The 21,879-nt window shown below is 37.4% G+C and overlaps 6 protein-coding genes across 10 annotated transcripts; 3 read left to right on the top strand and 3 right to left on the bottom strand.

Annotated features, from left to right (window-relative positions):
* Positions 1 to 121: 121 nt before the first annotated feature.
* On the bottom strand, positions 122 to 4,485 carry LOC132200160 (DNA topoisomerase 3-beta-1). Of its 4 annotated transcripts, none has more exons than XM_059625409.1 (16): positions 4,467 to 4,485; positions 4,216 to 4,318; positions 4,005 to 4,147; positions 3,745 to 3,933; positions 3,515 to 3,682; positions 3,336 to 3,464; positions 2,975 to 3,093; positions 2,712 to 2,912; positions 2,457 to 2,661; positions 2,216 to 2,398; positions 1,948 to 2,157; positions 1,669 to 1,886; positions 1,312 to 1,536; positions 1,104 to 1,259; positions 946 to 1,048; positions 122 to 888 (listed from the first exon to the last, which is right to left on the bottom strand). In XM_059625409.1, exons 2-16 carry the CDS (start codon positions 4,304 to 4,306, stop codon positions 664 to 666), a joined length of 2,565 nt encoding a protein of 854 aa, XP_059481392.1. In that variant the 5' UTR covers positions 4,307 to 4,318; positions 4,467 to 4,485; the 3' UTR covers positions 122 to 663. The 4 variants fall into 4 exon arrangements, with proteins under 4 accessions (XP_059481392.1, XP_059481391.1, XP_059481393.1 ...); XM_059625408.1 differs by having other exon boundaries at positions 4,461 to 4,479; XM_059625410.1 differs by lacking the exon at positions 4,467 to 4,485 and having other exon boundaries at positions 122 to 604; positions 661 to 888; positions 4,216 to 4,451.
* A 12-nt stretch (positions 4,486 to 4,497) lies between these two features.
* On the top strand, positions 4,498 to 6,933 carry LOC132200168 (prostaglandin E synthase 2). The gene is made up of 7 exons (XM_059625420.1): positions 4,498 to 4,636; positions 4,761 to 5,103; positions 5,235 to 5,444; positions 5,585 to 5,787; positions 5,841 to 5,952; positions 6,004 to 6,104; positions 6,164 to 6,933. The coding sequence occupies exons 2-7, from the start codon at positions 4,795 to 4,797 to the stop codon at positions 6,417 to 6,419; spliced, it is 1,191 nt and encodes a 396-aa protein (XP_059481403.1). The 5' UTR covers positions 4,498 to 4,636; positions 4,761 to 4,794; the 3' UTR covers positions 6,420 to 6,933.
* A 111-nt stretch (positions 6,934 to 7,044) lies between these two features.
* Positions 7,045 to 12,436, bottom strand: LOC132200164 (flotillin-1). 2 transcript variants are annotated; one of them, XM_059625415.1, is made up of 8 exons: positions 12,230 to 12,436; positions 11,658 to 11,733; positions 11,502 to 11,592; positions 11,054 to 11,317; positions 9,937 to 10,233; positions 9,466 to 9,783; positions 8,968 to 9,132; positions 7,045 to 8,903 (listed from the first exon to the last, which is right to left on the bottom strand). In XM_059625415.1, exons 1-8 carry the CDS (start codon positions 12,279 to 12,281, stop codon positions 8,793 to 8,795), a joined length of 1,374 nt encoding a protein of 457 aa, XP_059481398.1. In that variant the 5' UTR covers positions 12,282 to 12,436; the 3' UTR covers positions 7,045 to 8,792. The 2 variants fall into 2 exon arrangements, with proteins under 2 accessions (XP_059481398.1, XP_059481399.1); XM_059625416.1 differs by having other exon boundaries at positions 7,045 to 8,907; positions 12,230 to 12,435.
* A 43-nt stretch (positions 12,437 to 12,479) lies between these two features.
* LOC132200163 (H/ACA ribonucleoprotein complex subunit 4) lies at positions 12,480 to 15,368 on the top strand. The gene is made up of 8 exons (XM_059625414.1): positions 12,480 to 12,632; positions 12,855 to 12,988; positions 13,238 to 13,454; positions 13,507 to 13,908; positions 14,245 to 14,405; positions 14,464 to 14,584; positions 14,768 to 14,993; positions 15,048 to 15,368. The coding sequence occupies exons 1-8, from the start codon at positions 12,620 to 12,622 to the stop codon at positions 15,265 to 15,267; spliced, it is 1,494 nt and encodes a 497-aa protein (XP_059481397.1). The 5' UTR covers positions 12,480 to 12,619; the 3' UTR covers positions 15,268 to 15,368.
* Positions 15,369 to 15,563: 195 nt separating this feature from the next.
* Positions 15,564 to 19,514, top strand: LOC132200172 (uncharacterized). Its single transcript, XM_059625427.1, has 3 exons — positions 15,564 to 15,822; positions 18,950 to 19,163; positions 19,229 to 19,514. The coding sequence occupies exons 1-3, from the start codon at positions 15,624 to 15,626 to the stop codon at positions 19,356 to 19,358; spliced, it is 543 nt and encodes a 180-aa protein (XP_059481410.1). The 5' UTR covers positions 15,564 to 15,623; the 3' UTR covers positions 19,359 to 19,514.
* LOC132200167 (DNA primase small subunit) lies at positions 18,938 to 21,425 on the bottom strand. Its single transcript, XM_059625418.1, has 7 exons — positions 21,150 to 21,425; positions 20,880 to 21,030; positions 20,653 to 20,825; positions 20,396 to 20,594; positions 20,121 to 20,340; positions 19,766 to 19,983; positions 18,938 to 19,709 (listed from the first exon to the last, which is right to left on the bottom strand). Exons 1-7 carry the CDS (start codon positions 21,268 to 21,270, stop codon positions 19,547 to 19,549), a joined length of 1,245 nt encoding a protein of 414 aa, XP_059481401.1. The 5' UTR covers positions 21,271 to 21,425; the 3' UTR covers positions 18,938 to 19,546.
* Positions 21,426 to 21,879: the final 454 nt, after the last annotated feature.

The following is a 21,879-nucleotide window of genomic DNA, read 5'->3' as shown; positions in this document are numbered from 1 at the left end:
GCTCGGAGCTTTAACATTTTGTGATTTTCTTTGTAATTGAAAATTAAATTCAGTTGAATGCTTTTGTGTTTCCCATCGCTAGGTGGTATATGAATGTTCCGCAAAACTTAATAAAACATCATTTAATTATTCAATTTTACACGTTTTCAATTTTTATTTTCTTTTCATTCATTTTCCTCCATTGAAACTTTAAAAATTATACAACTTTTTTAATACAGTTACATATTATAAAGCATAGCATGGCTCCAGGTTCAAAGAGACTCAACAAATTATACAAATTCACAAAACGCTCAATAATTAGACATAATTATTATTTAGACAATGGATTGTGATATCGTTCTTTTTTTCCGACAGTGTGGGTTTACCGCGGCGGCCGTGTCTCTTTTGATTTCGGGCGTTTTAGCAGACATCTGCTAGTTGTAAACCCTTTCTTCTCTTTTTTCCAGTTTAAAATTTTTGTATTGACCGAGAAGAATAAATAATAATAATAAGGATTTTGCTTGTACAGGAGTATACAGTTCTTTATGAACTACGTGTTTTGTATTCTCACTAAATCTTCTCATTTTAAATGAGAAAAACTACAGATAAATTCAGATGCCGACTCCTAAAAAAGGGACACAGTGATTGGCAGCAGATATATTTAAGTCACAACAACCGCACCAATTAAACAAAGTAAGCTGCCAGTTGGGCCATTTTGTCCTTGGGCTTGCCCTTTCCTCGGCCCTTACCTCCACGGCCACGGCCCCTTCCCCTGGCCGCCCTGCCTCCAGGGGCCATCCGGCTGGGTCGATTGATTGCACGGTGCTTCTCAACCAAGGTTGAGAAATGAGGAGAGCAGAAGACGCAGCCTGTCAACTCAGTAGCCTCGTTTGGCAACTTGGTTTTTTCCTTTGAAGACACAAAAAAAAGTTAATTTTACATTTACTAGGAATATTTAAGCCTGACCTCTTTATAGCTGACAGACATGAGCTGGGCACCACATTCACAAGTTCCATCGTCCACAATCACCTTGTGAGCGTCGTCAAATATGTGAATAATAACGTCGCATCTGATAAATTTTGCGATAAAATTTTATATTTTACCAAAGGATGTGTAAAATATACCTATTGCAGCTCAGCTTCCACTTTGGGCCAGTGGCTGGGTCCAAAACAAGAACTCCACCATCACACTCTACGCACGAAGAGACTCCGTTGCTGTTCAAGCTGTGGGGGCAACTTGGGTGAGTGCAGGCATTGCACCCACTGCCCTTTTTCATATCCCTTAATAGGAAAATGAGCATTTTAAAGCAACTTTTTTTTCTTCAACAGTTACCTGAATGGTGGGTGGTTGTAACAGTATGGACACAGAGGGTAGCTCTTGCCTTTGTTTCCGGCAGACCACGAGAGAAGCTCAAATTCATCCAGCGGACACTTGAGCTCCTTGTAGATTCTAACTATGCCGTTTTGTGGCAGACTGTACGTCTCGTCGCAATGCGAGCAATGGAGGCGAGCTGGTTTGGCTTGCACGTACTTCATATACCTCCTGCATTTTCCGCACCTGATACAAAAATTATTGTTTATTTATTCTTATTCTGAAGTCACTGCACAAATTTACAGCAAGTCAATAATTGGACATCAATAATAATTTAAATTTATGCAAAAAATTTGTTTCATGCAAATTTTTTCCTACCTTGAAAGGGCTTTTCCAGACATAGCAAGAGGCGAGAACGAAACTTCAAACAACTGGTCCATGCCCTCAATATTCTTGACAAAGAATAGGAATTTCTGCTTGAAGATCTCAAGCGAGTGCTGCAGAACTGCATGCATGCTAGCCTTTCCATGAGCAATCAGGGTCAGTTGCTCCTCAAGGGCTGATCTCATCGTGGGCAGCACCAGCTCAGGATCAATCTACAATTTTAATTTTCAAAAATTACAAGAATAAGCATGAAAATTACTTAAACTTCATTACATTTTGATATCCGTGGACGAGAACAATGCCGAGAGGAGTCGGCACTAGACGACGACCTGAGCCCACAGTAACATAATTTCTCTGGCAGACGTTATTAATGTGAACGGGAATAGAGGCATCGGTGCCAATGCCGTGCTTTTCCATTAAGGTGATCAGTTCAGATTCAGTTAAGTAGTCTGGTGGGCATGTCTGACACTCTTGCAATTTGGCCTGAATTAAACAAAATAATAAAAATTCCAGATATATAGCTAATTGTAAATTTGAATACCTCTTGTATTTCAACTACTTCACCATCACTGAAAGGGGGCACAGTTTCATTTTTACTGAAGGATTGCCAATGCATGACTCCTGTAAAGCCTGGATCAAGAAGGGTTTTCCCTGTACATTTGAACACCTCCTTTCCTACTTCAAATTTGGCAGTAGTGCTTAAGTATGTACAATCTCGTGACACCTGAAAATTTAAATGTTTAGTGCACATGCAATTTAATTATAATGAATAGAAAAAGTACCGTAGCAATGAAATGACGAGTAATGTAGTCATAGAGCCGCCATGCATCACCATCCAGTTCGTTTCGACTTGCTGGCTGCATGGGGGTGATTGGAGGGTGATCTCCAGCATCTTTGCCTTTCTTAGGGCGATTGATTCCTGCAGCAAGAATTTCTCTCACATCATCACCCCAATCAGGGTTGCTCTGCTGCTGCCGCAATACCTCCCTAAATAATTTACATCTATCAAGTTAAAGATTTTATTACTTAATACGCACCCTAAGTCAAAGTTTTCAGGGTAGTGCGTAGTCTCCGTGCGTGGGTAGCTGATATAACCTTGTGTGTAGAGCCTTTCGGCAATTTGCATTGCATGATGAGGACCCATTCCTAGACCTGAACTGGCCACTCGCATCAATTCTACGGTGTTTAGAGCAATTGGGCGCGGTTTTGCCTTTTCTTTTACGTTCACACTTGTTACCCTGTTAAGATGGAAAGAAATAGTGATGATTTATTCTGAAAATTTGATTGCCATTAATCTAACTTGGCCTCTTTGAAGTCTTTGACGTGCATGAGAAACATGGTGGCAATTTCTTTCTCGAAACAACGGACTCGTTCCCAATCAAGCACCACCTCCTTTGAATCACTGGTCTGCACAGTCACCTGTCAAAATCATTTTATATCATAATCCATAATCTGTATAGATTTTAACTAATAAAGAGGTATATCCTTAAATTCAAAATATTTTGTTAAACATAGGTGGTAATGAAAATCAATGCAATTTTCAAAATTATTTGTAAACTTTCTGTTGATTTTGAAGCAACAGAGATTCAACAATAATCACAATAATAATTATCAAAAGGCCCTCTACTCTACATACAAATTTAAAATTTACATTTACTTACTTGCAAAACCCAGTAAGGTTCAGGTTTAAATGTTTGGATCTCATCATGTCGCTGCACACAGAATCCCAGGGTTGGTGTTTGGCATGGACCATATGAGATCAGAGATGCATCCAAATCTCCATATTTACCCTAATTATCACTTTAATATATCAGCATACAAAAAATGTAAAAATATGTACTTGGAAAAAACGGGTCTGAAATCGGGTGAAGGCGCAGCCAATTCTCAAATCCAATTCTTGTCTAGCATCGACACTTTTAGCTTCGTTCTCATTTGGCTTGCCAAGGTTGTTCATTGCAGCTTTGATGTCTTTTTCAGTAATTGCAGAAAAGTGGGCTCGGTAAACATTCTGATAAGAAATTTTTTATAGAAAACTTTTTAAATTAATTTTCTGAAAGTTAATAATATTACAAAATCGGTAATCCGCATGCTTTCCCTGACGGAATCTATGACTTCAAAGCAAATGTTTTCTCCCTCCTTGTCACAATCCAGCCAGAGGATTAAGTAATCACAACCCTTTGCCTCCTTGGACAAGAACGCCGGCATCTTCAACTTAGTCACAGCTTCCTTTTTTTCTGTTGGGCAATGAAATAACTCTGCCTGCAAATGAATGAAAATAAAAGCACAGATTAAAATATATTTCACTTAATCCATCTAAGCTAAAAATTTACCGGATCAACCCTATCCCAATTGTTGAATTTGCCGACAAAGTCCAAACTCATGACATGGCCGCAAACAGAGGTCATTAAGAAGTGAGCACTTTCGCCTTTGAATGGCATGTTCCACTCATGAATGGAGCAAGCACTGTTGATCCCTAAATATTTATAAATACAATGAATATATTCTTAAATGTGTATAAAATTTTATTTGAAAAATATGTACCTTTCCTAGTTGTGCTCCTTCCATTGCTTAAGATGTTTGCTAATGAGGCAGCCAAAGACGGCTTCTCAGCGACCATCAAAACCCGCTTCATCTTTAGTATTGCCTTAAATTTTTGTATACTCAGGTTATTCACGTATATATTAGATTTTTACAAAATCCTATTTGCAAAAATTGCACTCATTTTGCTATAATATAGCAAAATATTATTCTTTTTCAAACATATAAACAACAATAATAATCACCACCTTCACCTATTATGGATCCACCCCTTTTTAGTGTGCTAGGAGGTTGCACCCTAAATCCAAGGAGGTTTTCTCCCACTTCTCACCCTCCCATATGACCTGACTGTTTATGTATATTTTTAAATCTTTGCAAATTTGCAGCGAACTGAAACTGGACGACAGAGAAAAACACCAAAAAGGTAACTTCTTCTTGACTTATGTAATACCCTTAAGTATATACCTTTCCAGGCCTTTCGAGCCCTCTTCCCGCTTTAAATTTAATCCAGACCAGAGAATATTATTTCATGTTATGTAATGTTTCAGCTGCTCTGCAATAAGAGGCCTCTTTGCGCGCAACATGAGTTTCAGCGTAAATTTTCGACATTTCCTACGCTCAGGGGCTCTGACTGCTGCTTACTGTAGTCGTACGAAGTCTGCAATTCACGGGCCATCATGGGTGCAATGTCGACAGTTGTCTGCCATCCGCATGTCTCCGAGGAAGAAATTTTGGCTCTACGTCTTCATAGGAGTTACCGGAGGCGCGACTGCGGGAGCCGGCTACACTTTTTATCAAACCCAACAGGCCCGCATCCCGATTTTAAACAAGGGCACTGGATCTACGGGAGCAATCCTTCAAAAATTACCTGACATTCCTCCATCTAGAAGGGTATAATTTTATGTCTACGGTGTAGTAGTTATTTTTAACTTAAAAAAAAAGACAACTTATCTTCATAGATCTGGTTCTTCCAAGGTGTATTTTTTAATTTAATTAAGTGCATATTTTTTTTTTCTTTTTAGATTGTGTCTCCAACTGACAACCACAACCTTCATCTCGTCCTCTTCCAGTACCAGACATGCCCCTTTTGCTGTAAGGTGCGCGCTTTTCTCGACTACCACGGCTTTTCTTATGATGTGATCGAAGTCAATCCAGTTATGCGACAACAAATGAGATGGTCCACTTACAAGAAAGTTCCTATTCTTCTCGCCAAAGTTGATGAAGGCTACCAGGCAAGATATTAACTAGCAAACCATTTATTTATATGTGAATTTGTTGTATATACATATTTTGTAAAATAATCACACTTTCACAATTTTTCCCAATAATTCCCCCTTCAATTTCACTCAGTAACGCTTTTTTTAAATTCTAGCAAATGAATGACAGTTCTGTGATCATTTCTGTGCTCACGTCATTTTTGCACAACCCGAAGGATGGCCTCTCTGCTGCTCTAAGTTTCTATCCCAGCATCGACTATAAAGACGACGAAGGGAATGTGAAAAGTGAAGTGTTGAATAGGCATTTCCTCATGTTTGGAGAAAATCTGCCAAAGGATAAAACAAAGGAATCCATAAGGTATCACTCAAATTATTTATATATATCATAAATTTATTTTATTATCATGGCAGTGAAGAACGGAAGTGGAGAAAGTGGGCTGATGAGGTTTTGGTGCACACCCTATCTCCGAATGTCTACCGTACAAAGGAAGAAGCCCTGCAAGCATTTAACTGGTTTTCAGAGGTTCTTGTTTAATTTATGTACTTATTTAGACGTTTGAAAGTTTAATTTTAGGTAGGCGACTGGGAGAAACATTTTAGTAAATGGGAACGCCTGATAGTCATTTACGTAGGGGCCATGGCCATGTGGATGATTGGCAAGAAACTTAAGAAGAGGTAAACCTCACAATTCAAACAAAATCCAAGTGACTTAAAACATTTTTGAATGATTTCAGACACAACTTGAAAAATGAAGTGCGCCTTAGTTTGTACGACGAGTGCAACTTTTGGCTCAAGGAGCTGAACCAAAAGAAAACTCCATTCATGGGTGGCTCACAACCGAACTTGTCAGATTTGGCTGTATTTGGTATTTTAAACAGCATCGAAGGCTGTGATGCTTTCAAAGATTTGGAGACAAACACAAAAATAGGCCCTTGGTACTATGGAATGAAGACCGCTATCAAACATCGAAGTGGCGAGAGGCTTCAGTAGTAGTGGTGGTTTAAAATAATGAAATAAATTTATGGACTATTAGAAAGAGGGCAATCGAGGCGACTAAAATTTATTTAAACCATGGAATTCTTGTCCTTGTTTTGTTTTCAATGAAAAGCCCGTGTTTATCAATTTAATAAATTGTTTGTGTTCCATTTGAAAATTCAATTAATAGCAATAAAAAAGAGAAAAAAATTAAAAGCATGTAGGTGAAATGGCGGGGGTTGGGTTCTTCTGCGTACAGTGCACTAACTATGGAAAAAAGAATAGTTTTCAAGCAAATTCGACACTGCAGACGGAGTGTCTTCAGGCGGAATAGAGCGGAGGAATGAAGAAAGGTGGCTGGCTGCCTTTCCTGCAATGTGCAGCATTTTGCAGAGCAATGTGTTGTGGGAAGAGAAAGTGTGGGCTCGAAGCGCCAGAGGGTGCCTTTCAATATTTAACATTTACTTATTTTTTCCCTATTTCACCATTTTTAATAATAATAAAAAAATGCAAATATGTAGCCCTCAAATTTCACCTACCCTTTGATATTTTGCTAATTTCACATTTTTTTACAATTGCATTTTTCGATTGATGTTTAATAATTCAAACATGTTTTATCGGAATGATTTAGGAAGAAAATAATCGTCATTTTTTTACAGTTTATTTTTAATACATAAAACAAAAGGGCAAAAGCAATGAAATTACTGTTGCTCTTCCTTTTGCAGCATTAAAAATCAATACTTTACACTGAAAATTGCAATACCCAGCAATACCTAAGATGTATTTTACATTAAAAAATATTACATCCTCCATTTAATGTATTTATTCTTTTTAACACAAATTCATTTTAATGTTTGAAACTTGTTTGAAGAAGTTGACACTCGAGGAGATGATCATGGAAATGAAGATTCGGGCTTTTCCTCGTTGCAAAAAATTGTTTTTTATTCAAAAACAAACGGCTCTACCAGTTTCGGTCACGGTCTGCGACCCTATTTCATGAGCAAACGCGCTGCTCGCTGACTAATACAAGAATTGTATTAGTTGCTCATGAAATAGGGTCGCAGACCGTGACCGAAACTGGTAGAGCCGTTTGTTTTTGAATAAAAAACAATTTTTTGCAACGAGGAAAAGCCCGAATCTTCATTTCCAATGTTTGAAACATTAATCGAAAGGCAAGGTTAAACGTAAAATGCACCGAAATGCACATTCAATTTCAAATAGAGCCTTGCCGGTTGCCTAATTTTGCTACCTTGGATCCCCATGGTCTTCTGACGTGACAAAGTTCCGGCTCTTGAACTCCAAAATAATTTTTTATCTTTACTCATGCACTGACTCAAAGATAGGCAGGATTGAAAAATTGATCCAGATTTCACTTTTAGTACCATAAAATAAAAATAATAATCTATAAATATTATATTTTATAAATATTGCCATATGCCACTGGCCTTCAAATAAATTCCCAAACCAAAAAAGTACTCGAATTAGTGTGAGATAGGAAGGTTGCGATCTCAAGTGCACTTTGTTGTTGTTTAGTTCAGGATTACAACAATGCTGCTGACTGCGATCACAAAATTTAAGACCCTGCACCCTGCCTATCTTTACATGCACTTTTTTTTTTGCAGAGAAGAATAAATAAACACAGGTTTCCAATTCAGATTTCAGCTGGCAAATTGGAGGAAAAACCTTACAATTTAAATATTGGAAGGAATGCTTGACGGTATAAAACATTGAGAAAAAATATGATAATTATTCCAACACTTCAAAGTAATATTTTTCACTTTTTAGTTTAATGCATGATGGATAAAATACGCTTTTATACTTTTTGGTTGGATATCAACACAACGTACAATGTGTCTCTCTAAAAGTGTGCAAGTAAAAACACAATTATTTTATAATATCGGTGCTACATAAAAGCTCAGATTATTTTATATGTCGTCACTGTCGCGGAAAATTGTCCAATCTTCCCCTTCCACTTTCCCGTAAGAAACAATGCCATATTTGGGCAAGGCCACACTCAAGAGATCCGACAATTTTACACAGCAGTGACGATATGCTTTAAGCATTCAAGCGAAGAAGAAATGCAATAGTCGGGTGATGCCAGTGAGGCCACACTTGGAGATTAGACAATTTTTAACAACAGTGACAATAACGCTTTTGACAATCCAGCGTTAAGTTTGTGGTTCTATACCAATTAGCAACCACACGGGGGCAAAAATGCAATACACCACGCTTGTTGGGTTACAATATGATAAAAAAAAATGGCACCATCATGGAGTGACTTTCAAAATTTCAGTGAATGAGTATCAAATGGTAATAAAGAACAGACCAGAACTAGACTAGAGACATGATGGCCTCATCAGATGAGGACTTGTACGGCCATTAGATGAGTTAGCGAGTGGGTGCAGATCTAGGGTTGGGTGAGGGACGCTGGCTGCCGCTGAGAGAAGTGGTGCTGCCACTTGCCACTATTGTCGAGGTCACGTGATTACGCTCCATGGACTGACTAGACAGGTGAAGTTAAATTCTTGTTTAAAATAACAATTTTCACTAACTACTAACATACCTTGAGAATGTCTACACCAGTCATGCTCTTGACCAATTCGGGCACGCGAACGACGATGTCCAGCACTTCTCCTGTCAACTTAGCGGCGCCGATCTGGCCATTGCCGGAGGATACCATGGTCACTTTCTTTGCCTGGGACAGAGGGGCAGCGACCTCAGCAGCAATCTAGAAAATTAGATGGATTCAATTTTAAATAAACTTATTAATTTATTCAATTGCAGAAAAGGACACAACAGTTTTTTTTATCAAGCCTAAGTCAATTATAAAAAGATAACTTATGCTAATTTTACTAAAATTAAACAGGGCTTGTCCCAAATTTTAAATATTCATTTTCCATACCCTCTAACTGATTTAATAAAAAATAAGATTGTCTCAAAGTAAAATTTAAGCATTTAGCTCTGTGGAATTAAAATTTATGATACTAATTAGATAATTTTTTTTAAATATTCATTCTGAAGGAAAAAAATGTAATAACTAAATAGTTAATAGTTATCTGACCTTGGGCAGGGTGTCCAGGAGCATGTCTACCATGGCCGCCTCCTTGTATTCCTTCCAAGCATCAGCTTTCTTTGCCATCTGCTCAGCCTCGGCTCTCGCCTTAGCTTCAATTGCAAAGGCCTCGGCCTCTCCACGAACTCGCACAGCCTCTGCATCAGCCTCTGCCTCTAGGATGACGCGGTTGCGGTTGGCCTCGGCCAGCTTCTCCAGGCGATACTTCTCAGCCTCAGCTGGCCTGCGAATGGTAGCTTCCAATTCGCGCTCGCGACGCATCATCTCCTGCTCTTGGACAGCAATTTCTTGCGTACGCTCCACAACCTATTTATAAATATATATATAGTAATTTTAAAGGAAAAGTGTAGAATTAAATTCCAATACTCTCATGCTGGAAGTAAAAAGGTAAAAAATTCAATTTAATTAAATTTAGTTGAAATCAGTGTGTCAATTTCATGCATAATAAATTTTTATTACTTTGATCTGCATCTGTTCTTCCTTGATCCTCTGCTTTGTCTTTGCTGCCTGGAGTTCGTAAGCGAGTTCGGCCTCGGCTTTCTTGGTCTGCACCTCTACGTCGTAAGCTGCCTTTTTCAGCTCAAAATCCCTCTGCGCCTTTGCAATTTCTGTATCGTTGAGGAAGCGCGAGGCCATGCGCTCCTCCTCAGCAATGGCCTCCTTGATCTGTGCATCCTTGCGAGCCTCTGCTTCACCAATTCGCGCGTCTCTCTTTACCTCGGCTGTTCTTGCCATGCCCAGACTTTTCAGGTAGCCCTGAGATGAATAAGAGAATAAATTTCCTATCCAAAATTTTAGGTAATATGCAAACTATATGAAGCTATGGAGGTGAAGCGATCAGGCTTTTTCCTTGTTGTAAATGTAAAAATTGTTCTTATTAAAAAAACGGCTTTACAGATCTTGGTCAAGGGGGGCAAATCACAACTCTTGTTTGTAGAATATCGTTTGCAATGTTCCGTTAAGGTTAATATTAAAAAGTCTAATCAAATATTAATTTATATCCCACAAATTAGTTGCTATAATTTGCCCAAAGTCCTATTATTTCATGAGACGTTTTTTTTAAACTTCAGCATAAAAGAGTTAAAACGAGGAAAAAAAGCCCAATCCCTTCACTTCCATGATCTGCTCCTCAAGTGGCAATTTCTTCAAACAAATATATGCAACTATTTTGCTAATAGCGTTTTGTTCAGAAAATATTTTTTAGAAAAACCATACTGACATTCTGTGATAAAAGATTCAAAAGATTGGTGCAATTTCCAAATAATTTTTTGGCAAAAAGGTGTAATTCATTGGTAAAATTCATGCTGCTCAGAGTAAAAGACTCACCTTTGCTCCCTTGATTGCAAATGATGAAATTAGAAAATATTTTAGCAAGCTCAAAGGACTGAATGCATTCATAACAATAGTATTTAACTTGATATAAACAACAATAATTACATGGACCTCTAAAGTCTTTAAAATTGAATAGGAATGAAATATTAACTGGTGGTCTGCATACAGAAGAACATTACAGGGAAAGTGTCTAGCATGATAATTAAGTAACTGCAAAGAATACTAAAAAGAAAAAAGAATTCACCTCCTCATCTCGGATGTCTTTCAGCGTGTACGAAACGACAGTGATGCCCATGTTGACCAAATCAGACGAGGCCACCTCGAAAACCTGCTTGCTGAACTTCTTGCGGTCTTTGTAAATCTCCTCGACAGTCATTGAACCCATGATAGCTCTCTGGTGTCCCTCCAGAGTCACCAAGGCAATTTGCTGGATCTCCAACTCTGGCTTTCCCAAAAATTGCTCGCAAGCTGCCAAAAGCATTTCTTCGTTCTGGCCTTGGATCTTCACCTTTAAATTTATTTGATTATTAGTAAAAAATTAAACAATAACCACGATGGAGTAAAAATACTTTTAGATTTTTTTCATTCAAAAACTTATCGCCAGCTTCAGTCACAATTTGCAACCCTGTTTGATGAGCGATATACAAAAAAAAGTCCTCGAGTGCCATATAACTCAAAATAATCTTAAATACCTGCGCGATTCCGGTGACTGAGATTGGAACTCCTTGGCTTGTGTAGACAGTGGGACTTTCTACTTGCAGTGTCATTGTATTCAAAGATATCCTAAAACAAAAAGTAACAAAATTATAAAATATTTTGATCTTATGAAAATAAAAAATATTTTATACCTTTGTACGTCTTGAATTGCTGGCCAAACAAATGCTCGACCTCCAGGAACCAGCAATGGCTTGCTGTAGCAACATCCTGGGGAAAAGAAAAGTATTATAAAGTGTTTTTCACAAAAAGAGCCAATTATCTTTTATTATTCATATCCACATGTATGTACTGTATAGCGTTATAATACATATATAGTTTAAATTTTTTTCTGTGTACAAATTTCATTTTTTTCTTTTATGGTCGAAAACCAAGTCTGGACTGGTCCGCCCTTTATTAGTGGTGCAGGATGCAGAATGCAGAAGAGGCACTCCCCAATTTATTTTAAACACGGAACATAAATTTGATAGAATGCACCGGATAATGAAAACTCTCGCTCTCGTTTTCAAATTCAAATTAAGTCTCCGGTTTTATAGAAACCTTTTGACAAAAACGACTCAATATTAATGGTCGAATATCGGTTTCAAATTATTTCATCGGTCTTTACGATAAAATAAATACGTACTTCGTTATAATTACCATTTATTTATTCTATTTTTTTACTTGTGGGTGTGACTGAATTAAGTTTTGATCGAATTTTGCTTACCCGAGACGACGAGCGCTTCATTAGGGCCGCAAGTAACGAATCCCCACACCATTTTTGTGTTATAATTTGATCCGAAATAGACTTGCTTTCTTCAGCCTCAGACCGTAAAGTACCAAAGAAATCAAACAATAAAATACTTAATTAATTTTTTAGAATAACAGATGATGTCATGTGGGTGTTTTCCAAGATGGCCTTCGACTTATTACGACTGTGGTGACATCTGTGGACGATAGGCAGAAAGAAAATGGCGCCGCCGTCGCCGCCCACCAGAAACTTCCGGTCCTGCACGGCAACATGCGTTTGCGCTCATGATGCTTTTTGTGTGTTGATTGTGTTGCTTTGCTGCTGGTAAAACCACGTGCAGACACAACAAGCCTAAAAATCGCAGACATGGAAGAAAAAGGTAATTTTACACAATTTCGTTTACTCGCCTCCGAATCTAAGATCGTATTCAAAATACGAGACTTTCCGTTCTTAATTCTTAATATGTTCAATAAATTAAAAAGTAAATCAATCTCTTTAATCGCTGATTTTGTGCCTTCCAAAATGACGTTGCGTCGCAACCTGTATTAAGCGTTTCTTGTTGCAATTTCGCATGATCTCACCAGCAGTCTTACTTTTGCAGTGAAAAAGAAAAAGTCCAAGGAGGGCAGGTTCAAAACCCTGGGCGAGGTACATGCCCAATGTGAGTTCAAACTCGAGTCTTCCGACAGTAAGCCGCCGGCGATTGATTCCTCGCAATGGCCCTTGTTGCTAAAGGTAAATATAATTCATTCTTTGAAATTTCGGTGTTGGGTTTATTTATTTTCCAATCTGCATTTATAATAAAAAAAAATTCCAAAACGCTACAAACTTTTTTCCTGGATATCAGGATATGTATGTATTCAAATGTATGTACATATGCAGTTTTTTTTTCAAATAACAATGATCAAAATAAATGGAGAATAAATAAACCTATTATATTTTACAAAAAGCCAGTGTTTTAATCATATAGTATCAAATTTTTAGAATTTCGATCGAATGAACGTTCGGACAGCACATTTCACTCCTCTTCCGTTTGGTTCTTCGCCACTAAAAAGAAGCATTGAGGATTACGTGAAGGGTGGCTACATTAATTTAGACAAACCAAGCAACCCTAGTTCTCACGAAGTGGTTGCCTGGATCAAAAGAATCCTCAGGGTTGACAAAACTGGACATTCCGGCACCCTTGATCCTAAAGTCTCGGGTAACAAATAAATGTAAAACATGATCTTCCTGTCTCTAATTGCGATCGTTAGGTTGCCTGATCGTTTGCATTTCCCGAGCCACTCGCCTGGTCAAGTCTCAGCAGAGCGCCGGCAAGGAGTACGTGTGCATCTTCCGTTTGCACAGTGCACCAGGCTCGAAGAACAGCTTGGTTGCTCCTGGAAGCGATGGCGAAGTTGGTCTCGTTTCCCGCGGCCTTGAGAAGTTGCGGGGCGCCCTTTTCCAGAGGCCGCCGCTCATTTCGGCGGTCAAGAGACAGTTACGGGTCAGGACCATTTACGAAAGCAAACTGGTCGAGTATGACACGAAGCAGAACCTGGGCATCTTCTGGGTCAGCTGTGAGGCCGGAACTTATGTCCGAACACTGTGTGTCCACCTTGGACTGGTGCTTGGTGTTGGCGGACAGATGGATGAACTCAGGAGAGTCCGATCAGGTAAAACTATACTCAGCATTTCTAATCGTGCTGTTAATATTTTTAATATTTTTGGAAAAGTCATTTAAAAGTGTATGTCAATTAAAAAAAAAGCTTAATTAAATTATTTTTAAGAAAAATATGTCTTGAAGACATTAAAAACTATTTTCAATAAATTTTATTAAAATTATGAGAGATTATTCAATTTTCGTTTACCTTCTTTTAAGTGTTTTAAGGTTTGGGAAAATTTAATTATTTTATAAAAATTTTCGTGGAACATAATAATAATAATTTTCAATAAAAATATAATAAATCCGATCAAAATTAATAATGCTAATATTTCTTTGTTTAAATTAGGAAATCAAGGGGAAAATGAGGGTTTGAGCTCAATGCATGATGTCCTTGACGCGCAGTGGCTCTATGACAACGCCAAAGACGAGAGTTATCTACGAAGAGTGATTCACCCTTTGGAAGGACTCTTGGTCAAACACAAGCGGATCGTCTTAAAAGATAGTGCTGTGAGGTTTTATAGCAAATCAATAATCCTATCAACCTAACATTTATTTTTTAATCTAGATTAATGCCGTGTGTTATGGAGCAAAAATTATGCTGCCAGGTGTGCTTAGGTATGATGATGGAATCGAGATGAATGAAGAAATAGTGGTTATTACCACCAAGGGAGAAGCTGTTTGCTTAGGTAATTTGTTCACATTTGGCGCTATTCGAGCAAAACAATTGGAGCAAAATTTATTAATGACAAATCTTTAATATTGAAAATTTAAAATGTAATTTACGCCCCAAGTATAGATATTTTTTTACAATTGGGCTGCATTATTAACTTAATAATATAAGGGCATTTAAATATTTGTTTTCATATCAGGTATTGCCCTCATGACGTCAAGCACCATGATGTCATGTGACCATGGATCGGTAGCAAAAATTAAGAGGGTGATCATGGAGAGGGACACGTACCCCCGTAAATGGGGTCTTGGTCCCAAGGCCCTAATGAAGAAGCAGATGATCAAGCAGGGGCTGCTGGACCAGTATGGAAAGCCTAACGACAAAACTCCACCTAATTACCTTTCTCAGAGCTACCAGGACGTTAAGTATGCTGTCTTAAATGTAATTTAAAAAATTCTATAACAAACCCCTTTTTTTAGTGTGAAGTCCGAAATGAGCGACGCACCAGCAAAGCGCGCTCGGGAGAGCATAGGAAATGGAAATGACGAAGAAACTTCGTCGCCAAAGGAGAAGAAGAAGAAAAAGAAAAAATCTGTGGTAGAAGCAGAAGCCATAGAAGATGAGGTTGTTGAAGAACCTTCTTCGGAGAAAAAGAAGAAGAAAAAGAAGAAAATTAAGACGGAAGCAGAAGCAGAGTAAAGTGGAAGTACTTTTTTATTAAGATTCATGCATCCTTTTTTTCTTTGATTTTAAGATGAAACACTTTGAGAAAGAATTAAATTTTATTACAAGATAAAAAAGTCATTATTTTATTTCAATTCAACCCGTGTAAATAATAATTGTAAAGCGTTTGATCGGTTAAGACTGCACCCATCATCTACGCTGGAAGCTTTCATATTTCGCATTGCCTACCTGACTTGAATAAGCATCTCAGCGCCGCAATATTATATCAGACTCCAGGAGGGGACTAGACCTGAGACAGCCAAGAGCACTTTCACTTGCTCAGCAGTTGCACGCCGCTCTTGCACCTTAACGCATTCCACACAACCGAGATCATGAAGCCTCTGCTGCTGGCCGTGGTGGCCCTGCTGACGCTCTCTGCACTGCTCGAGGCGGCACCGCAGGGTGAGAACGACGTCAGCCCTGTAGAACCTGCATTCACCCTACCTGTGCAACTTGTCGGCTTCCCGGTCATCATCATGGCAGTGAAATTCGCCAACTTCCTGAAGAAACTGACGTACTCTCTCAATCCAAGTGAGGAAATAAGTTTTACTTTTCAATTTTGCAATCAACCAGCGCATTATATATATCCAATCGAGATTCTTTGAATCGTGGGAATAACTGCATTATTATTGCAGCTTGAATATTCAACCTTTATTCCATTATTATTATTGCTTATTACTCAATTAAAAACAAAAAATGAGAAAACTTAAAAAAATGACCAGATACTATAGTATTATTATTGATGAAATTTTGATGTTCATATCTTCTCATTTTCTACATAATATATTCTGCCAAAAAAGTGAAACGCCGCACCAATAAAGAAACGTCGCACACCTTGCGAGCTAAATATTTAAGAAAACTCTTTATGAAGAAGCATCTCGGCATCTCCATAGTTCTACACTGCGATAGTTAAAATTGCGTGATTAAATATTTTTAATACACACCATCAAAATAAATTAATTTTCAATAAAATCCACTCAATTTAAGTGAAGAAAAACGAGCTTTTTTCCTTGTGAAAAATTGTCTTTGATAAAAATAAACTGCTTTCCTATATTTCATGATCATGAGCAAGATTGGAGCACCCAAACGTTTTTAAACAAAAATTTAAATCTCGGTATTAACATTTCATTTCATCCTTGTAGTCACTTGTAGTATTTGATCGCTGACTTTGCTAAAGGTATGCGCTATATAAATTATATTTTGTCTCCTTTACTATTCTCAAGTCAATAAAAAATGACAAAATTTTTTGAAATATATTGGATAACAAATCTCTAATTAGTTTTAAACAAATGAAATGTTCCTAAAGTAGTAAATGGACCATACGTAAGATGTGTTTTCCAGTTGCATAAGCCGTAAATTGAATTGAAGTCTTGAATCGTCGGCAATGCAAGTGAAAGTGTTATTTATTACTCATAAGATCTTGTTTAAAGCTCGCAATATAAGCGGAATTACGACTATGTAGGTGTGTTCTGGTTTAAACGTGTTACTAGGAGTTAAATTCTTATGAGTTTGCCACGGCTTTATAATAAAATAATACAACTTTTTGATAATCTCAAAAACAGTAATGAAATTCAATTTAAAAAAATGCATAATTGCAAAAATCTCTGGCTGTTAATATACAAACGGAGATTTCACGATTTTTTTTTAAATAGACAGCTTTAATCTCAATTAAAAACACTTTCATGGATAATTGGATACGCACATAATTAATGTAAAAGCTGCCTCAAGTATGATTTCTATCACGCGCGTGTGTGAAAATGAAGAAGAGGAAAATTGAGGCAAAGAGAAAGAGAAGATTCTTTTCACAGTCACGCGGCGGCCGTGTCTCTTTTTCAATGTCAGAGACATTTGCTAATTGTGCTCATATTATTTTTAATGACTTTGAGCAGAATAAAAAATAATAATTTAAAATAATTCCTCTTTATATAGCATAAACAGTATTAAAAATCATATGCATTTTATGGACCGGACAGTTTTCATAGTTAAAAAAAAAGAGTTCAAGCAAATACTTTTTTTAACTCAACGTCAAATCTATACAAAGCAGTGGTTTGTCAGAAAGGAAATGAGAGAGTGCAAATAAAACTAACAAACAAAGAAAAGTTGGAGGCGGGAGAGTGGCGGACATTCATTCAATTCGACTTATACTAAAAAAAAAAATGCCGATCCATTGAGACCGTGAAGAATGTATGCGCCAAAAAAGTGTCCTCAAATACAAATCAAGCACAGTAGTAAAAAGCGCTTTTATTCTCAGCGTCTTCAAGGTTCTCTTTTTAATACATTTTTTAGCTTACAAAAAAACGTGAAACGTTATTGAAATCATATTTACGCCGACACACGGTTTCAATTTAGCTAGGCAACTTAATCAGTTAGGGCATTACAGGGTGAAGAAAATTATTCCCATTTCCAATCAAATAAAAAAAGCCTCGAGTGAAAAAAAAGGAGTTAATAATAGTTTTTTTTAGGCAGATTTGAGGGTCATCAAGTCGATGCAAAGTCTTTCCGGCCTGTGCCTTTAGAGTTGCTGCCACAATAGATTCATTTAGAGAGTTCATTTGACAATGATCATTTATTAGCTGTAATTTCAAATATGCTCTTTCATTGTTTGAAGAAGGAATTTCCAAAATAAATCAAATTAAATACCACAGACGCTTATCATGAGATTTGCAATAAAACAGTAGAAACCATTCATGAGATGTTATCAACAATTTAAATAAAATCAGCTAAAATTGTATAGAAAACGTTTTAGTAGCTTGCAAGAATCGCGGAAACCACTCTGACGAGAGCGGCGCGGAGAATTTATTCGCAAAGATGTTAACAGTGGTTTTAATGACGCTGCGCGTGCCGCGTTGTTACGTGCACACTACACGTAATTTAGTATAACTCGATCGCAGCTAGGATGAGAAAGTGCCAACGCACTTTCGGCATTGGTGCGATTAGGAAAAGGCGATCCACGAAAACTTTCTCGGCCGCGCCATTTGTGCCAAGGTGATCGGAAGAAAGTGAATTTGACGAGAGCAGCGCGCTATGCACAACTGCGCTCTCAAGCGGGGTGTTCGCGCTCTGCTGCATGACTCGAAAGTAATTCTTATTGAGCCCAAGGAAATGCAGATTTTCCTTGACAAGTAATAAGTTATTAAAAAGATGAGCTAAAGCATAAAGGCTCAATTATGTTTCTGTTAAAAATTAATTTTTCATCGTTTTTATTATTTATGAAGGCAAATTTAATCGACAGCGGCGGCTTGATCTTTATCGCGGTGGCTGGCGCAGCTCGCCGTCAATTTGTTTATACAAAAAAAAAATGCAGGATTTTGTTTTAAATTTAATTAATTTTCAAATTTTGGAAAGAAATAATTATTTATTATAGGGCATGAAAAAAAATAATCTGAAAAATAGTTGGCAGCTGGCAAAGCCGTGCGATTTCAGCGGTGGCTGAACACGTACATGGGATTATTCGGCGAACACTTTCTTGGCGCTGAAGAAGCCCATATTCTGTAGCCTCCATTAATACCATTTTTTATTAACTTATTAAATTAATAATAAAAAATAGCAGTTTTTGGGGAAAAAATTATAAATTATGAAAAAAGTATATTGAATCTTCAAAATATATAATTCAATTCCTCTAGCTTCTAATTCATAAAATCTTTATTTTCACCCACAGAAACATACGTTGGTCGAGTTCGCCGAGGTACTTTAGACGGCAGTCTTCTCAGGGAGCACCTAAGAAATAGCAAGTACCAGAGCGATGATCTTGACCTTGCCAACATTGAGCACCAGCTCGTATCCGAGATGGGCCCAGACGTTTGCCTCTTTGAGGAAATTTGCAACAAGTACTCAAAGCACAGCAAAGCTCTGGACTGGGAGGACGTGGTCAAGTAATTTTGATTATATTTGTAATATGAATTAAATTCTAAAATGGGATTTTACTGAATGATTTCAGAGAGTACGAGCACTACGCGGGCAGCCGTAAAAAGTTTTTCTTGCTTAGTGTATTCCTCGGTGAGATTGTGTCATCACCAAAACTTTGCCATCAAATTGCGAGTAGACCTGGCAGATCGTGCCAATTTTGAACTGATTTTTTTACAAATAATACACAAGTGATGAGACGGAAGGCTTTATATATATTATCCAGCTGTGTTTCTACGGTTTACCATTTCAGTGGTGCGCCAGTGTGTTGAATAATCTTAAGATTTGAATAAAATTAATTTAAGATTTTTTTGTAAAAATATGATTGATTTTTTTTTATCAAGTGAGCAAATTAAAATTCCATCGGGTCATTGTTCATCCTGGCAAGTTTGTAGACAAACTCATCGAAAAGAGCAACGCTACGGTTCATGCTGGTCTTTCTGTACTCACGAACGTTGGACTCGTCACCACGCTCTGCATTTTCATCGAATGTTCGCAACTCTTGCAGAAGGATGCTGATAATATATTTATTATTCTCATTTATGTGGCAAAGTAAAAGCGAAAAACTTACTTGATTTTTGGCACGGCCAAAGGGTCAAACTTTGCCACTTGCTTTGGGTTGAAAGGAACACAAACGTATCCAGTTTTGGGGTGGATGCAAAAGGGCGCTTTCAACAAGTGGTTCAACCCAGTGGTGACGTGCGTGTCAAGCCGAGGGTACAAATAGTGCAGCATGATTTCCTCAATCAGAAGGGTAGTTTGACTTCGGCGCCATCTACCCTTTTTGACCTGTAAAAAATTAAGAAAATATTATACAAGTTATTTATAATTAGATCATACAAGATAAGACAACTTTAGAATTTTTGCACATCGGAAGCAGCATCATGAAGCAACAAATATATAAGAAAAAGAAATATATATAATACCTTTTCATCCTCTTGATTGTGGTACTGGACAGTCTTACAAAAGGCTTTCCACTTGTCAGCCGAGTCGCACTTATCCTCCATGGCTTTTTCACACTTCTGTCGCAAATTATCATCAGGCACCAAGTCCAAGAGGTACTGAACACCTTTTGGCGTTTCAAGTACATCTTGCTCATCCAAAATAATTTCTTTGAAGTGCGTTTTGACAATGTCCACAGCTCGTCTGCAATTGAAGGTCAAAGTTAGGGACGCATAAAATAAAATCTAGTAAATATTACGAGGAAGGAGGGTCGAGTCTCTCACTATTCAAACTAATTCGCCTTGTAGATTTTGTGTCAGAGTGAAGTAAGGACAGGTACTGTGCAACACAGCCTCTCTCCCAAGCGGACAAGACCCGTGCTTCCTCGTCGCACACCCAACAATGGATTCCACGGCGGCCGGAGAAAACCCAGAGCAGGTGGTTGAAGCCAAAATCATCTATTTTATTGTTCATAATTATTAAGAACTTGGTGGAGCGTCTAATTAAAATTAATACCTCTGAGGGCCGCGTCCAAGCATTTGACAGCCACTACCATGAACTTCCAGCATTTGTTGCAAACACGGGCTTCCTTGCAGCACGTTCGGACATCATCGTAATCCGTCAAATCAATATCAACGACTAATTCTCTCTCAATTGGAGTTTTCTGTGTTATTCTTTTATCCTTCAGCCTGGAATTAAAAAAGTAAAATTGAGTGCCAAATTTCCAAATTGGTGTAACTTACGAATTACTGTAGACTGCACCAATATCAATTTTAATTGGCTTCTTTCTTTTCAGCTCCTCTTTGAATTCGACGGCATCCTTGAAGCACAAGAAGCGCAAATAAACGTCCCCATCCAATGTGAATGAAAACTCTCTTTTCTCAAGATCGTCATCTAAATAAAAAATTTTAAAACATAAACACATGAAAATAATGTAATAGAAAAAAAATGATCTACACATATAATTTAATTAAATTTAACTCATTAAAATTTGTCGATAATAAGATGTGTACCTTTGCCGTAAGCGAGCCATTTGATGAAGCTTTCGCAGGGGAAAAGTCTGTTGTAATAAAGAGGCAGAATGTCGACCAATGTTTCTTGTTTAAAGTCTTCATTTTCTTCCAAAGCCGCCATAATACCTAAATTAACTTGAGGTTTCGGGGAAAAAGTTGACTGTCAACTTGCAAAAAGAAGAAGCAAAAATAATCTTTCGTCTTCTACTCTACTGACTTTAAGACCAGGTGCAGATGAAGATTTCGATTTCTAGTGTCTAAGGTGTTTTGCTTTTTGTCAGATCACATGTTTAATGTTCATTTGCCGCGCGATTCTACACATGCGCAGTCTGTGCGCAGAGGGTGGTGCTGAGAGCGGTAAAAATAAAAGAACCACCTCCACATAAATTTTATAGTATTGGTTTGTATAAGGTCATATTTCATATTATACGGATGGAAAATTATTAATTGAATTTGTGGATGATGTATTTGGGCAGATAATTCCCAGTGGTACATTAATTTTATTACTAATTAGTTCAATATTATTTGAAATTTATAATAATTATATAATATTAATTATCTTATCATTGCGGACGTTGCATTTTTGTTCATCAAAAATGTTAAAATGCTAGAATTTATGAGATGAGTCTTGATAATTAAGTCAGATAGTGAGTATAAATTTTTTTTTCTTACTCATATAAATAATTTTTGATGTGGGGAAAGAATACAAATTGCAATATCCAATCTGAAC

This window comes from Neocloeon triangulifer, unplaced genomic scaffold, assembly GCF_031216515.1.
Source record: "Neocloeon triangulifer isolate White Clay Creek 2 clone unplaced genomic scaffold, ASM3121651v1 ptg000014l, whole genome shotgun sequence".
In the NCBI taxonomy this organism is placed as follows: domain Eukaryota; kingdom Metazoa; phylum Arthropoda; class Insecta; order Ephemeroptera; family Baetidae; genus Neocloeon; species Neocloeon triangulifer.
This window is presented reverse-complemented; position numbering and strand designations above follow the sequence as displayed.

Bases quoted from the DNA above. Each gene is read 5' to 3' on its own strand.
- LOC132200168 (XM_059625420.1), top strand. From the start codon at position 4,795: ATGAGTTTCAGCGTAAATTTTCGACATTTCCTACGCTCAGGGGCTCTG. The intron at 5,445-5,584 runs GCAAGATATTAA...TTTAAATTCTAG, and splicing joins AAGTTGATGAAGGCTACCAG to CAAATGAATGACAGTTCTGT. The intron at 5,953-6,003 runs GTTCTTGTTTAA...GTTTAATTTTAG, and splicing joins CATTTAACTGGTTTTCAGAG to GTAGGCGACTGGGAGAAACA.
- LOC132200167 (XM_059625418.1), bottom strand. From the start codon at position 21,270: ATGGCGGCTTTGGAAGAAAATGAAGACTTTAAACAAGAAACATTGGTC. The intron at 20,826-20,879 runs GTAAGTTACACC...TTTTAATTCCAG, and splicing joins GGTGCAGTCTACAGTAATTC to GCTGAAGGATAAAAGAATAA. The intron at 20,341-20,395 runs GTAATATTTACT...CTTCAATTGCAG, and splicing joins AGACTCGACCCTCCTTCCTC to ACGAGCTGTGGACATTGTCA.
- LOC132200164 (XM_059625415.1), bottom strand. From the start codon at position 12,281: ATGGTGTGGGGATTCGTTACTTGCGGCCCTAATGAAGCGCTCGTCGTC. The intron at 11,734-12,229 runs GTAAGCAAAATT...TCTTTTCCCCAG, and splicing joins TGAAGCGCTCGTCGTCTCGG to GATGTTGCTACAGCAAGCCA. The intron at 11,318-11,501 runs GTATTTAAGATT...ATAAATTTAAAG, and splicing joins CAGTCACCGGAATCGCGCAG to GTGAAGATCCAAGGCCAGAA.
- LOC132200160 (XM_059625409.1), bottom strand. From the start codon at position 4,306: ATGAAGCGGGTTTTGATGGTCGCTGAGAAGCCGTCTTTGGCTGCCTCA. The intron at 3,094-3,335 runs GTAAGTAAATGT...TGATTTTGACAG, and splicing joins AACCTTACTGGGTTTTGCAA to GTGACTGTGCAGACCAGTGA. The intron at 1,049-1,103 runs GTATATTTTACA...AAAATTTATCAG, and splicing joins TGGAAGCTGAGCTGCAATAG to ATGCGACGTTATTATTCACA.
- LOC132200163 (XM_059625414.1), top strand. The intron at 12,989-13,237 runs GTAAATATAATT...TCAAATTTTTAG, and splicing joins AATGGCCCTTGTTGCTAAAG to AATTTCGATCGAATGAACGT. The intron at 13,455-13,506 runs GTAACAAATAAA...TGCGATCGTTAG, and splicing joins CCTTGATCCTAAAGTCTCGG to GTTGCCTGATCGTTTGCATT.
- LOC132200172 (XM_059625427.1), top strand. From the start codon at position 15,624: ATGAAGCCTCTGCTGCTGGCCGTGGTGGCCCTGCTGACGCTCTCTGCA. The intron at 15,823-18,949 runs GTGAGGAAATAA...TTTCACCCACAG, and splicing joins GACGTACTCTCTCAATCCAA to AAACATACGTTGGTCGAGTT. The intron at 19,164-19,228 runs GTAATTTTGATT...GAATGATTTCAG, and splicing joins GACTGGGAGGACGTGGTCAA to AGAGTACGAGCACTACGCGG.